The sequence below is a fragment of the Mustela nigripes genome, chromosome 14, assembly GCF_022355385.1.
Source record: "Mustela nigripes isolate SB6536 chromosome 14, MUSNIG.SB6536, whole genome shotgun sequence".
In the NCBI taxonomy this organism is placed as follows: Eukaryota; Metazoa; Chordata; class Mammalia; order Carnivora; family Mustelidae; genus Mustela; species Mustela nigripes.
The window spans coordinates 51,975,073-51,989,301 of NC_081570.1; the positions used below are offsets into that span (position 1 = coordinate 51,975,073).

A 14,229-nucleotide genomic window follows, 5' to 3' on the forward strand; every position below is an offset into this window, starting at 1 on the left:
CTTTAAAAAAAAAAAAAATATATATATATATATATATATATATATATATCCCACACACACACAAAGGTACAGATGGCCCAAATAACATAGATGTAAAGAAGATCAAATTGAGATAGTCAGCTATCTCCACATTCTGAAGTTAGAAAAACACCTTCTTTAAGAGGTCACGAGACATTGACAAAAACTGACCACAGCGAAATCCTCAACACATCTCCAAAAAGAAGTGGTGCAGATGACATTGATTTCAATACAACGAAAGTAGAAATTAAAGACAGAATGGGGGGGGGGGAGACAAAATGGGAAGACATAAATCACTAGGGTTAGGGGGAAATCAAAAGGGAAACTGGTATCATAATCAATGTTCTTCCACCCAGAAGCACACAGCTAGCAGTGGCAGAGCTGAGACCGCTAGAATCTGGCTCTCCTGACAGAGCCATTCAGCCACGGACTGCTTTGCCTCTCAGGACAAGTCTCCCCGAGCCTCGGCTTCCCCATCTGTCAAACGGCCTCTAGGGCCCCAGGTCCGGCTGTGGGTTTGAAGCACGGTGGGGGAAGGGGTGGGTTTGCGAGAGGCGCTGGAGAGACGCCGTTCTGGAAAGTCAGGGAGGGTGCGGGTGTCGAGAGATGGCAGCAGAGGGCGCTGGGTCGCCGGCCTGAGCCCGCGTCTGCCATTGGTCGGGCTCGGGCGCTGGGCTGGAGAGTTGGTGGAAAGTGACAAGTTGAGCGAGGCTGAGAGCCAGAGAGCGAGCGTGCAGAGCGGGAGGAGCTCCCGCAGCCGCCACCGAGAGAGTCCCGGGACAGGAGCCCCCGGGCGTAGGGCGCACTCCTCTCCGAGTCCGGGCGGGAGGGACCGGCCTTCCGCGAGCGCGACCCCGACAGCCCGGGACTGACCGGCCGGCGGAGGCGAGGCTGCAGCTGCAGGGCTAAGGAGGGACCCCCGCGCGTACGGGGTCCAGAGGCGGCCGGGCGGAGCGAGGGAGCAGGTTAGAGGGACAAAGAACTTTGCAGACGCCCCCGGCATCCTGCGGGGAGAGCGGCCGGAACGAGGTGGCCAGGACACCGGGCAGAGCCCGTGGATGTTCTACGCGCGGCCTGGGAGCCGTCGCCGCCGCCGCCGCCGCGAGAGGAGGAATGCACCGACCGCGCCGCCGCGGGGCGCGCCCGCCGCTCCTGGCGCTGCTGGCCGGGCTGCTGCTGGCTGCGCGCGGGGCCGCTGCCCAAGGTAAGAGGCGCATCCGCCGGCTCCGGGGCCCGCGCGGCCCCCGGGGACCCTCCCGTCCGCCGCCCGGCGCTGGGCAGCAGGGCAGCACCGCGCCCGCCGAGGGGGACGGGGCGGCCGGAGACCTCGTCGGGGGTCCTGCAAACGCAACTCTGGGCGCCGGGAAGGCGGGCGAAGATTTGCCCTGGGAGCCCTGCTGCGGTCCGGAGGTACCCCGGGGGCTTCCTCCTGGGCGCCCAGCAGCTGTTGTCAGCGTTGACAGAAAGCGTGGAGGGGTCGGGGGGCGTGGGGTGCTGGGGGCGCCTCCGTGCCGTTGTTCCCCCAGTCCCTCGCTGGACCCCTAAAGCGCCGTAAGCAGTGTTCAGGCAAGTCTACGGAGCCCCAAGGAGCAACCGTCCCGGAAGGCGCGGTCCAGGAGGGAGTTGGTGTTTTCAGTGGTGCCTGCGAGAGCCCAGGCTGTCCGCACACCGACCCAAACAAAAGCCCTGGCGTCCCGAGCCTCGGGCGGCCTCACAGATCCGCCGTCCCCGGCGCTCCTGCCTCTGGAGGCTCACGATGGAGGCCACAACGTGTGCGCTGCCGCCGTCGCCGCCACTTTGTGCAAAATGTGCTGTCAGAGGCGGCCTGCTGCTCTAGAGTGCTCTGAGCAGTGTGTGTGTGCGTGTGCGTGCGTGTGTGTGTGTGTGTGTGTGTGTTACATGCAAGGCGGGGGGGGGGGGGGGAAGGCCATCTAATGCATACTTGATTTTGGTAATCTCCAAAGACAATTGCAACAGTTAGAGAAAGACTCCGCCGAAAGCCGGAGCGTCTTAGTTCACTGCGGGAAGCTTGGATCCTTGCTGCGTCCGAGCCGGTACACAATGAGAGGGAAGAGCCCGGCTGCGCCTGTGGAGACAACCGATTCATTCTTTGGAGGTTGGAGGGGGAAAGTTGATTAAAGTCTCCGGGGTCTTGGGCCTCACTTTTAACATGCATCTCTTGAGGGGGTGCTGGAGTCCCTGGATTCTGCCTTCCCCCACTCCCTGCCCAAACCGGTGCAGATAAATAGGTTTCTGCTCTTTTATCATGCATCTTTGATTTTTTAAGTTCGCGCTGTGCTTTGGAAAAGAAAAGACTTTGGGTTATTTAGCAGTTGAGGGGCAAAGATCTATTCAGTACTTAGACTATGGCTGTAGAATTAACTTTGACTAAAATCTAGCTCATAGTTTTCGTGGTAGGAACACACTCTGGAAAGGAAGTTAAAGTTGTGTGTGAATTTTGATTTCTTAGAGTTGAGTTTGAGAACCACATTTTCTGAGAAATATTCTGAAATTGATCCCCTAGTGTGGTTGTGGTAATCTAGAGGCCCCTCCGGGTAAATACAGTTCCTAATTGTAATTAAGATGTACATCAGCAGGGAGTGCACCTTCCTGATGAAAAATACTAATGAAATGTAAACAGCTTGGTCTCTTGGATGTTTGGTTCCTTCAGGGACGCCAAACATCTGGCCCCACACCTGGGACAGAAGTAAAAACTGGGCCATGCTGCCTAACCCGCGGAAACATCCTTCTTATGTCAAGTTGCCCAGCAAATTGAGGTGAAGATAATCAGGGAAGGGCTCTTAGCTTGGGTCCTTGTTTAATTTGGTTATATCCTCTCAACTTCTTTTACTTCTACATAATCTTTCAACAGTGGTTGCTTTTGGATCATGGGGGTAGGAGGGGGGAGGAGCGGACCTTTCTTTGGTCACCTGCCTTTAAGTAAACGTCCATGCAGTGATTTTGCTGCGCGTAAGACAATTTTATTATCAGCCCTCAGCCAAATTTTCTTGTCTAACTGTATACAGGCTTTAAAAATTAAAAGAAAAAAAAAAGAGTATTGCCTATTCCAAACTCTTCAATAGTGAGCTCAAATCTGTTATTTTTGTCTTATTTGTCATCGTATACATCCCTTTCCATTTTTGTGAATGCTTTTTTTCTCTGGGGACAAGTCTTCCAGGGGAACTCGGGTTTACTTTCTTGTCTGATTCAGGATTCTTAAGGTAATCCAACCACTGGCTCAAGAAATGAGCTTAAGGGGAGACAGCTTTCAGTTACTTATTAAAAAAAATGCTCAGTATTTCTCCCATTATTTTTTAATTTTGTTAGCCAGGAGGAGCAAACCTTTATATTTACTTTTTCTGGCCTACTCATTGTTGATCTCCTCACCTACCTCCTTCTTACCTAGGACTAAACCTTCCTGGGAAGCTGAAGCCATTAATACTGTGTACTCAGCACTTAGGGCCTTCGGAACCCATTTTGCCTTTCTCAGAATCCTGTAGATTATGTGGTTTGCCTCTTAGAGTCAGAGGGAGGTGGCCAGCTACCGTGTTTGCTCTCATTTCATAAACCTTCCAAACCTTCCAATGCCATTTTAATACCTGTCTGTCCTGTCTACTTTTAGAATAGGAGTCTCTTGAGGGCAGTAAGACTGTCAGCTTTCCTGTGAAAACACTGAAAGCCAAGTCAGCTAGCCCCAACTTTATTGGAGATGCCTGAAAATCCTCCCTGGTGGTGGGGGGGGCACACAGTGGCTCAGTGGACAAAGGGTGTGGTCAAGCTGTCTGGCTGTGTGTTGGAAATGTTTAATCCTCTATATTGGTTCAGCATACCTGGGAGGCTGTTTTGCTACTCGGATGCTGGTCTTATCTTTCTGATATTTACTTAGGAGTCTTTAAAAACTCAGCTTTGGTCTGTATTTTCCTTTCTCGCTCTCCTGCCTGGTGAGCCCAGCCTTCAAATTAGACTTTAAAGTTTCTAAATGGTGTGTCACTTGCATCCATTAGTATCCATTTTGGCTGTGGTTTGATGGAGACCACATACCCCATTTTGAAAATTTTTGAAAAGTTTGCACAGCATTTATGTAGAATGGAATGCTTTGTAGCCTATGTGTATATTGATGTAAATGTATATCTACATATAAATGACATGCATGTATGCATCTATGTAGTAAGTAGTCCGTAGATTTTTATTGAATGGAGAATAACTTTTTTGGTTGCATGTAAAACTGTGGTGTCATATTTGCTCTTCTTAGTAAAAATGTAATATGACATACTTTCAAGGACTTTTTTCTTTTCTTGCCCCATCATTTAGTTTGAATGGAGTATAGTAGAAGTTAACAGTAGAACTTAGTGGTTATGAGCCTAGGCCTTGGAGTTTAAGAGTCATGGGTTTGAATCTTTTCTCTGCTTGTTGACTGGTTTTTCTGAACCAGTAAGTATTAAGAGATTTAAAATGAAACCCTGTGTGTGAAGTACTAGAGAAGAGCACCCATTTGAGAGGTCTTAAGTTGGGGTACCTGAAACCAAGAATAGGCAACCCCCCAGAAATAATATACAAAAAATAATTGCGTATTTTTGGTTGTATGTTTCTAGCTATAATCTGATATTCTGAGAAAACAGCAATCCCCCAAAGATGGGAACCATTGTTTTGTGGAGTGTTTGATGCCTGGGGTAATAAGTTGCCTTCCTGGGTAGGTTGTGGGGGCTTGAGGGTTGGTGGTGGATCCTGGGCCCGAGACCAGATCTGCAGAGTTCGTGGAGTCTCCTCACTTTTGCGGTTTCCCTTCCACCAGGCCAGGTGTCATTGGGTTTAGGAGAAACTAAAGAATGGTGCCAAGTCCTTTGACCTCAAGTAAGTATGTATTTCCTTGAAAACAAGCATTCTGAAATGCCTCTGTTTATACAATTCATTTAATAAACACTTGGGTAATCCTTATAATGGGCCAGTGACTATTCTGAGCAATTTGCCAATATTAGCTCACTGCCTCCTCACCACAAATCTATGAGGGGACTGGCATAATTAGCTCATTTTAATTTAGACACAGAGAGGTTAAGTGACTTTCTTCAGGTCACATGGCTAGGAAGTGGCTACTGAGCTTCCAAACCAATCCCTGAGTTCTTGCTCTTCTCTGCTGCCCTAGACAATCTGTCCTGGTTGAAGTCTTAGAATTTACACTACGTATGGGCCAAAGGTGCCAATTCCCCATGTTTTCCAAGAGCAATGGGCTGTTTTCTTAGCTCTATCTAGAGGTTACAAGAAATGATTGGAGACAGTCAACTTCAATTTTTCTTTCTGTGCTGGGGTTCCCTGAGCCAGTAGTTCTGCTGCAACTCAGGGATAGACCAGAAGGTTCTTTGGTGGTCTGCACCTCTGATCAGGAGGAATTATGCTGTTGTACTGAACTATAACTTTGATGCGGTTTGAGGAGTGTGTCTGGCAGTTTCTTCCAACCAGCGATGAGATATGTTTTGATGAAGTGCCTTTGTATTTGCATCTTGGTGTACAACTGGGGTTGTAGGCTGAGCAGAATGATTTATTGGAGTTCTCTTTAGTGGAAGAGCTGGCTTGCCAGCTCCAAGGTCCCTATGTAGACCAGACCCTGGCAAATCCAGCCCCAGCTAGGAAAACACTCGAGTCTCTGAGACCTCCTTTTCAAAGAGAAGGGCCTCAAGCTGGCCTTCCTAATTCCCCTGCGGTGTGACAGGAGAAACTGTTGTGTAGACCCACGAAGAGAAAGGAATAGTCTTCTAGGAGTCTGAGAAGGCCCTCTGGAGTTGAGGGGGAGGGGATGGCAGGGGGTGGGGTGGGGAAAACTCTTCGAAATCCTTAACTAAATGCAGCTGCTTGTTACACGGAGCCTGACTTGCATGCCAGGAATATCTAAAAAGCTAACGAATACAAAATAAAAATAAACAGCAGTAAAAAGGCTCTCTCTTTGTTGCAGTAAGCTCGGTTGGGGTTTTCAGTTTGTTTAGGAATGGGATAATTGTGGCATCCACTTTATTTTGGTAAGGCAGTGAAACGTGGATTGATGTTATGTCATTGGGATGCTTCCACCACCTGAACTTCTTCCTTCACACCTCCCCCTCCGAGCGCCCAGGCACGGACGTCCACCGGCCCGCGTCGCAAACTGTTGCCCCTGAGTGAATTACACGGGAAGAGGGCAGATAATTTAATGGGATAATCTTGGCAGGGCCAGCAAATTTCACACCCCATCTCTCACTAATAGAGAGGCAGGTTCAGAAGGCTACAACATCCTCAGATGAAAAGGTTGTATAAAAAGGCTCTGCTTAACAGTAACTGTCTGTCCATAAATAAGGTTCTGTAGAGTTTTGATCCAAAAGCTGTTATTAAATACTGATAAGCCAAGCCTCATAATGTTTGGCCTCTTTACATTTCCTTTTTTCTCCTTCTCTCCATAGAATCATAGATTTTTTTTTTTTTAAGAGGGGGAAGGGACCTTAAAAGATCAACCAGTTCAAGCTGTTTATTTTCTATAGTATTGCTATGCAGAAAGGATCTTCGTTTATGGCCATTTAAAGAGGTAATGTGGAATAACAGAAATGGATTGGGATTTAGACCATGACAGACTAGGGTTTGAACGGGGGGGCTTGGCTACTTGCTGGCTATGTGGACTTGGGCAAAGTTCTTTGAACTTCTGAGCCTCAGTTTCCTTCTCTGCAAGATGGGGTAACAGTACTGTCTGACTTACCTTTTTTTTTTTTTTGTGAGAATTAAAGGGGACAATGAACATAGGACACCTAGCGCGGTATCACGGACCTAGTAAACCCACAGTGTGCTCGTTACTGTCAGTGTCGGGAGCTTGCTGGAAAAATCACAAAATTTGCCCTCAAAACAATGATCGTTTTTCTGTAAGGTATGAACCAAGACTCAGAGAGCAGCAGTTCTTACAATATTTTAAGACACGTGAGTATTTTGTTTTAAGGGAGCTTGTAGGCCCTCTAGAACGAAGCAGTACTCAGGCCAGTGCTGGGGACCCGGATGGGAGATTCCACAGGGCCGTTTTGCAAGCCTTAAAACAAAGGCTTTTTTCAGAACAGCAAGCTCTTTGGGGAAGAGCAACCCCTCCCTGGTGCTTGGTGTAATTCCAGAATCCTGCAATGGGGAATGTTACATTTCAGGGACCTCCACTTGTAATCTGACCGTCTGTAGCTCCAATATCCAAATAATCTTGCTGAGCACAACTTAAAAGAGAAGGATAATGGCCGGAGGAAAGAATCCTGAGGTGCTCTGTTAGCCATTTAAAATTTCTGAGTACAAAAAAAAAGTTCACGTTACCCAAAAAGAGAAGAGTAATGAAGTGTGGGAAGCGGGAGGGGAGATAAAAAGAACTTCTAAAGACCAGGGCACAGTTTGTGTTTTCTATTTTTATTTTTATTTTTTAAATTTTTAAAAAAGATTTATTTATTTATTTGAAAGAGAACACACATAGGCAGAGGCAGGCAGAGAGAGAGAGAGAGAGAGAGAGAGAGAGGCTCGATGTGGGGCTCGATCCCAGGACCCTGGGATCACGAGCCGAGCCGAAGGCAGAGGCTTCAACCCACTGAGCCACCCAGGCGCCCCTCTATTTTTATTTTTTAACAGTAAACCTAGTCATTCAATGCATTGCCACTAACATTTATTATATATTTTAGACAAATATGGTGTTGGTGCCCAGGAATATAATATTACCCTCGCCCTCCAGAAGAGATGGAGGAGGGAAATTCTCAGTTTTTGAAGAACCTATTATGTGCCAGGCCTAGTTCTTTACGGATATCAAGTTTCTATGTCCCAGCAGCCCTTTATGCTTGGACCTCTGACCCCATTTTACAGATAAGGAAATTGAGTCTCAGGCCATGTCTTGGTGAACCTCTCACAAACTATTAGTTGGTATGTGTCATTTGAACGTAGATGTTTGGAACAGATTTTTTTGACTCTCAAGTGTATGTTATTTCCACTGTCTTTGGAGTATAATTGGGGAGACTGGATGAACAGACATGTACCTCCCTATGCCAACTACCTCTCCCATGAGTGAATTACAGGAAAGTGCTATGGGAACACAGGGTTAGAAGACATCAGTGCTCACCCAAGGGACTGGAGAGAGAATGTTAGCGTCCTTCACAGGCTTGTTGAGAGGATGCAGTGGGGTGTGATGCGTGGAAAATGCCTAGCCCCTTGCCGCACACATAGTGAGTGCTCAGTGATAGTCCTGCTGTAGTTACATAGCTGGAGAAAGGCCCCGCCATGATTTATCTGCCTCAAAAGCCTGGGCTCTTAATTTTTCCACAGTATTCCTTTTCAGCAGACATGGATTTGGAAGAATAAGTAGCCGTGTAGTCCGTAAATGGAAAAGATGACACTATGGCAGTGTCTCTGGTATTTTTCCCACCTATCCTAATCCAGATTTTTGGACTCAGCTCTGCTTTGTGTGGGGAAGGGGATTTGCACAGGTGTGAATTTGGAGAGAATCACAATGCCTAATCAGGAAGTGTGACATTCCTAGAGCTCTGGCTGGGATCAATCATGTTTTCCACTCATTCACTGAATGTACATCATTTGTTTTTTTAAGATTTTATTTATTTATTTGAGCGAGAAAATGCCAGTGCCAGTGAGAAAGCAGGAGCAGAGGCGGGGTGGGGGTGTAGTGGGCAGAGGGAGAAGGAGAAGCAGACTCCCCACTGAGCAGGGAGCCTGACCACACAGGGTTAGATTCCAGGATCACAGGGTCCTGACCTGAGCCGGAGGCAGATGCTTAAGAGACTGAGCCACCCAGACATCTCTGGTCTTATATTTTCTATGCACTTACGGTGAGCCAAATATTTTGCTAGTCACTAGGACTAAGGGTGAATAAGGCTAGGTCCTTGCCTTGGAGGGTTTTTCAAACGGCAGATCTCCAGTAGAGATTGCTAGCTGATCAGAAAATCTGTTTCCATATCTTCTCAGTAACTTGGTTAAGATTACACTTCCCAGTTCCCTGTAGTTAAGTGAGGCCATGTGACAAAATATTAGCTAATGGAATGAAGCAAAGAGTGTCACTTACAAGGGACACTTAACGGCTTGGTCCTTAAAAAACATCCCAGGCAGGATCGCTATGATTCTGAACATGGTAACCGAGAAGTCATCTGTTGAAGACATCCCAAGTTAGAAACAGCCTGGAACCCTCCCTTCATCATGGCACTGTGGAAGCCACCTGCCTGTCTATACTTGTTCAGGTTTTATGTGAGCAAGAAAAAAACTAATATGGTAGTAAAGGCTGAGATTTCAGAGTTTTATCAATAATAGCTTCTAATGTTACCTTAACTAACATTATAGAACTGAATATATATATACACATATATACATGTATATATGTATACATATGTATATATATACACATACACATGCACATATCCTTATCCATCTATCCATCCCACAGTGTAGCAGTCAGGACCCCCGTTTCTAGACAGAATGTAACAGGAAATTTCAGAGTGCATTACATTAACAAAATGAGTATTGTTTCAGGAAACTTTAGCTTCGGTTGTGCTTCTGCTGATTTGGGTTATTATTTGGTTCACGCTCAAAGCTTGAAAGCCCCTGGTCTGGTAGAGGCAAACCAGGCAACAGCTGTGTACAACGGAGTGCGGTGGTTATGACAATGATGGTTAAGTCCCTGTGCCACAGGGTCTCCATGAAGGAAGTGCCTAGGAAGCAGAGATGGCAAAATGGGTTCATTTTTCCAGCCAGTTGGTATTGGCTGCCTGCAGTGCAGTGTTGAGAAGGATTCTGAGCTTTCTTCCAGGATCTCTGGGAGGGAATGCTCTGACCTGGTAGCAACATTTGCCATGGGTTTGGTGGGGAGGAGGAAAGGCTTAGACCTAGCTGGCATCTGACCAGTTCACATGGATTCTGGGCTCCTTCCAGTGAATTAAACCCCTTCCCAAATTATTTATGGCACATATACGAGGTTTCTAGCACTGGGCTAAGCACTGTGGGGAAGGTAGGAGCACTATGACTAGCCCTTGGGGAGTTCACCTTTTAGGGGCAATAAAATAGGCACTTGTGAAATAATTATACCCCCAGTGAGTACAGAGTTGGCAATTATAGAAGCAGAATGCTGAGGAGCGAGAGGGCTTTTGGGAAGAAGTGGAATGTGATGTGAGCCTTGAAGGATGGGGAGGATTAAGATGGGGACAGGAGAAGAGGAGCTAGACATTCTGTAGCTGCCCTGGTGTCCACGGACCTGCCCGAGCAGGGCAGGTGTCCTGAGTTCCGAGCAGCTGTCCTGGGTTCTTAAACTGGGCTTCACCCTGGCCTGAGGCTAGTGTCCATGGGATGGACGGAGAGTAACAGAGAAAAAGAGGACCCTAAATGGTGCCTGTTATGCTTTTTGCATATGAAGGAGGGTGGGTGGGGGAGCAAGGTTTCACTGGGAGCATGAGGACGTACCTTTCTCTCCAGAAGAGTATCCTGGAGAGTTAAAAATGACGTCCATTTCAGGGCTGCTTGACAAAGGTATAGGATGTCTGCTGTAGCAGTTTCGTTTTATAGTGCGGGCTAGTAAATCCCTGTCCACATTTTGCCTCCTTGATGAGAATCATAATAGTATTCTAATGATTAACACATCCAGCATCCTCTCTGCCAAAGAGCCATTTTAAGTAGTTTAAGTACTTTAACTCCCACAGTCTTCGGGGAACCCTATGAGGGAGGCATGAATTATTATCCCCATTTTCGAGATAAGAAAACCGAGGTCCAGAGAAGGTAAGTAACCTGCTCTAAGTCACACAGCAAGTGAAGTGAGAGAACCAGAATCTGAACCTGGTAATTCTGAGCCCAGGGCTTTGTCCTTCCTTGAGCATTATGCCATACCACATGCAGCTCAGCATTTTTAAAAAATCTGTCTGATGATTCAAATTCCCTGTAAGATCCCAGCCAAATAGTGGAGTCAAAATAATTATAATGAAATCCTCTATTTGTATAGGGTTTTGTAGCTTACAAAATTATTTCATGTATAATGTTGTCATTAATTTTCCAAATAATCCAATAAAATGGGATTTCTTTCTTTCTGTTTCTCTCTTCCTTTCAAAATTAGGCATGTGTGGTTGGTTGGCAGCTCACCTAAGGTCACTGTAGCTGATGGAAGCTGCTGGAAACCCAGCCTCTTTGACTTCAGGCCCATAGTGCTTTCAGTTCTAAAAGACTACTTGTGTTTGGGATTCGTGACTCCAAGAAACTAATCCATGTCTACTTTCACTAGCAGACGAATTTACCTGATTCCCCTTAAATGAGCTATTTTTTTTTTTTTCCAGAAATGTTTGTGAGGCATTTGTAGATGGCACCTGGAGCTAGGATTCCTGTAACCTAAGGAAAGTCACTTGCAAACAGACTGAGAGAACTTACTTACAGACAAGGAATGAATGTCCTGAGTAGTTGGTGGTTGTGGCAGGGGGAAGAGCCACTGGGGAAAGGGCGTTGGCATCAGGAGGTCTTGGTGTGAAACTAGGTTCACTGCTTCCCTGCCAGCAAATGCCCTGAGCTCTCTGAGACTCACTTTCCTCACCTGTACAATGGGAGGTCCAATGATGCTTATGGTGCTTGACAGGGTGGTGGTGGGGATCGTGGGGAGCTCATGCAGTTCCTGGGACAGGTTCCGTGTGTGCTCACTTATTCCTCTGACATAAATGGAGACCAGCAAGAGGGTACTTCCTCCTTTGAGCTTTTCCCAGGATGTGGTGGGGAAAAATTGCTGAAACTTAGCACCTTCTTGGCCTTTATTTTACAATATAATCAATTTTATAACAAAATCATGCAGACCTTTCTAGCACTTGGAACTTTTAGATTAAATTATATTAATATTTGTCAAGGACATGACTTTCTTATGCTCTGTGATGGTTAAACACCCTAAGGTAAAGTCAGATCCTGTTGCCCGAAATCCTAGATTTCCTTGAAAGACTCCTATCTGTTTTTCGTGGAGAACTGCCCCTATTTCTTGATGGGTTTGAGGGTACATTAAAGCAATTTATTGTACTTTTTCTCCATAAGAGAGATTATGTCCTCACTCTTGGATTTCACTCCAGCTTGGGTACTTAATAGTTTTTACATAATTTTCATACTCCCTGCAGAGTCTTGGTTGTTTTTCTTTTCGCCACCTGAACTTTTGGTGTGATGAAAGCTACGGATTCCTCTGGAAGGCATGCCTTAAGAAAGCAATGCTTAATTTAGTCGTGGCTGTTTACCCCCTCCCTTCAAAGAACTTCCAGTCCCAAATGTTGCCTGTTTGAGAGGAGCTGTGTAGACTGCTGGCAACAAGAAGCAACATTTTTTGATGATGTTCTGAGTGTGCTGGTGAGTTACCCTCTTTCTCTCTGTGCTGCTCTCAGCCCTCTGCCCACTCACATCTGGTGTTCTTAAACTGAAGAATCAAGTGCTTTGCCTGTGGCCAGAGAATCTTCAGAGAGTCTCAATGGGCTGGAGGGGTGGGGAGGAGGATTCTTCCAGGGAACACCTGATAAAGGTAATTTCTCCTCCCTACTGAGCAGGGGAGGAACAGAGCGGAGCATGCCCAGTTTGTTCTACCCAATTTATCAATGAGTCACTGTATTATACTAAGCAAGCTCCTGCAAGCTAGTAAAGGGGCAGAGACAGCCCAGCACTTAGCATGAATTTGTTTCCCTCCCCAACAAGTAGCACTGAGTGTGGGGAGGAAAGCATTCCCCCTTACACTGGTTTACAACTTGATTTTTTTTTTAAGGGGTAATTGCCAGATTTCATGGTTGTGTTGAGGTTAAAACTATATACACAGATGAGATGGTCAAAGTTTTTATAAATAACTCTCCCACATCTTTGCCTCAGGTTTAGAAAGCTTCTCAACCAACCTAGGACGTTGGTGAAAGTGGCTTCTTCCCCCAGACTCATAGAATCAAATCAGCACGACAGCTGGTCTCCCTGCTTAGTGTGGGATCAGGGGAGCAAAGGAAAGAAGGGACCCAAGAGGCAAAGCCCCTTCATCTGTCGAGTGATGTGTCCTGTGTAAACTACCAAGAAGTCACTGGCAATTCTATTTGGTTAAATATTTATTTAGCAACTAATGTGGATGCCGAAGAAATAGATGGGCAACATCCCCTTCCGTAGGACATTCGTTGTTTTTGTTAGGGAGGCAAGGTGGAGACCCCCAAATGGTATGAGAATAACACTGAATCAAAGCTCACTGCTCCGACCTTTGCTTAGGGCTCTTCTATCTTGCAGCTTCTAGAAACTGGGTACTCTAGTGCCTGTCCCAGCTCGCTGGCACAGCAGGGTCATGCTGGTTTCTCTCCCCATCTCTCTTTCCTGAAATCTTATTCTTCAACGCCCTGTCTCTCACACTCAAGAATTCACCTTCCGCCCTTCCTTGCCCTCTGTGCCCCCACATGCAGCCAGTATTTCCAGAGAGGCCGCCTAAGCCACACTCACTTATTCTGATTCAGCCTCACACCTAGATTTTAATCTTCATAATCATAGTCACTGTCATTTATTGAGCATCTACAATGACGCCTACATCTGGCAAGACATTTTGTATTTTGTAGCAGAATCCTGTTATTTTGTCTCTCTAGAATTGTTGCCCCCACCCCTCACTGCTTCCTTCTGCTCCTTTATCAGTTGGGAAAAGAAACTGCGCCTGCCTTTCCTCCAGGGTTGTTATGGGGAGAGTGCCAATCATAACCTCTGACCCCTACCCTCACTGTGCTGGGGTAACCGTAGTCCATTCCTGGGACTTAGGGGTGGTCCTCCTGGGGCAGGGAAGCTGGGAGATGGCCTTGGCCATGTCTCTGCCCTGGAAAGAAGATTGTGTGAGGGAGAGAATGACTTGATATCCTGGGCAGACATTGTTGAAAGGCCCGCCAGTGGCCCAGTGTCATCTCCACATCTCTGAGCTATTCTGTTCAGAGCCCGGAGACTCTGCTTTGGGTGAAGTGACCGTGCCCCGACCATACACACAATTTACCTCACTAATGATCACAACAAAATGAAATGATGTGATTATGATGTGATGCTGAAGGAAGCATTTTTAGTGCTTTTTCTCATGAGAAAATACACGTTCAATAAAGATAAAATCACAAATGTAGTATGAAAACAAAAATCACTAACAATCCTACTATTCAGAGAGCATCTCTGATCATCTTTCCTATACATGATTCTATTTCTGTTCATAAAATAAGCCACACTTTTATTCCCAAGAGAAAATAGAGGCTCAGA

General features: G+C 46.5%; 1 protein-coding gene across 1 annotated transcript in view; it reads left to right on the forward strand.

Annotated features, from left to right (window-relative positions):
- The first annotated feature begins 1,123 nt into the window (after positions 1-1,123).
- The window catches only part of ROR1 (receptor tyrosine kinase like orphan receptor 1), a 411,991-nt gene continuing 398,885 nt past the window's right edge, over positions 1,124-14,229 (forward strand). The window contains exon 1 of the mRNA XM_059374983.1: positions 1,124-1,222. Within this exon, the coding sequence (XP_059230966.1) occupies positions 1,132-1,222 (91 nt within the window). The 5' untranslated portion in view covers positions 1,124-1,131. The remainder of the gene's footprint in view (positions 1,223-14,229) is intronic.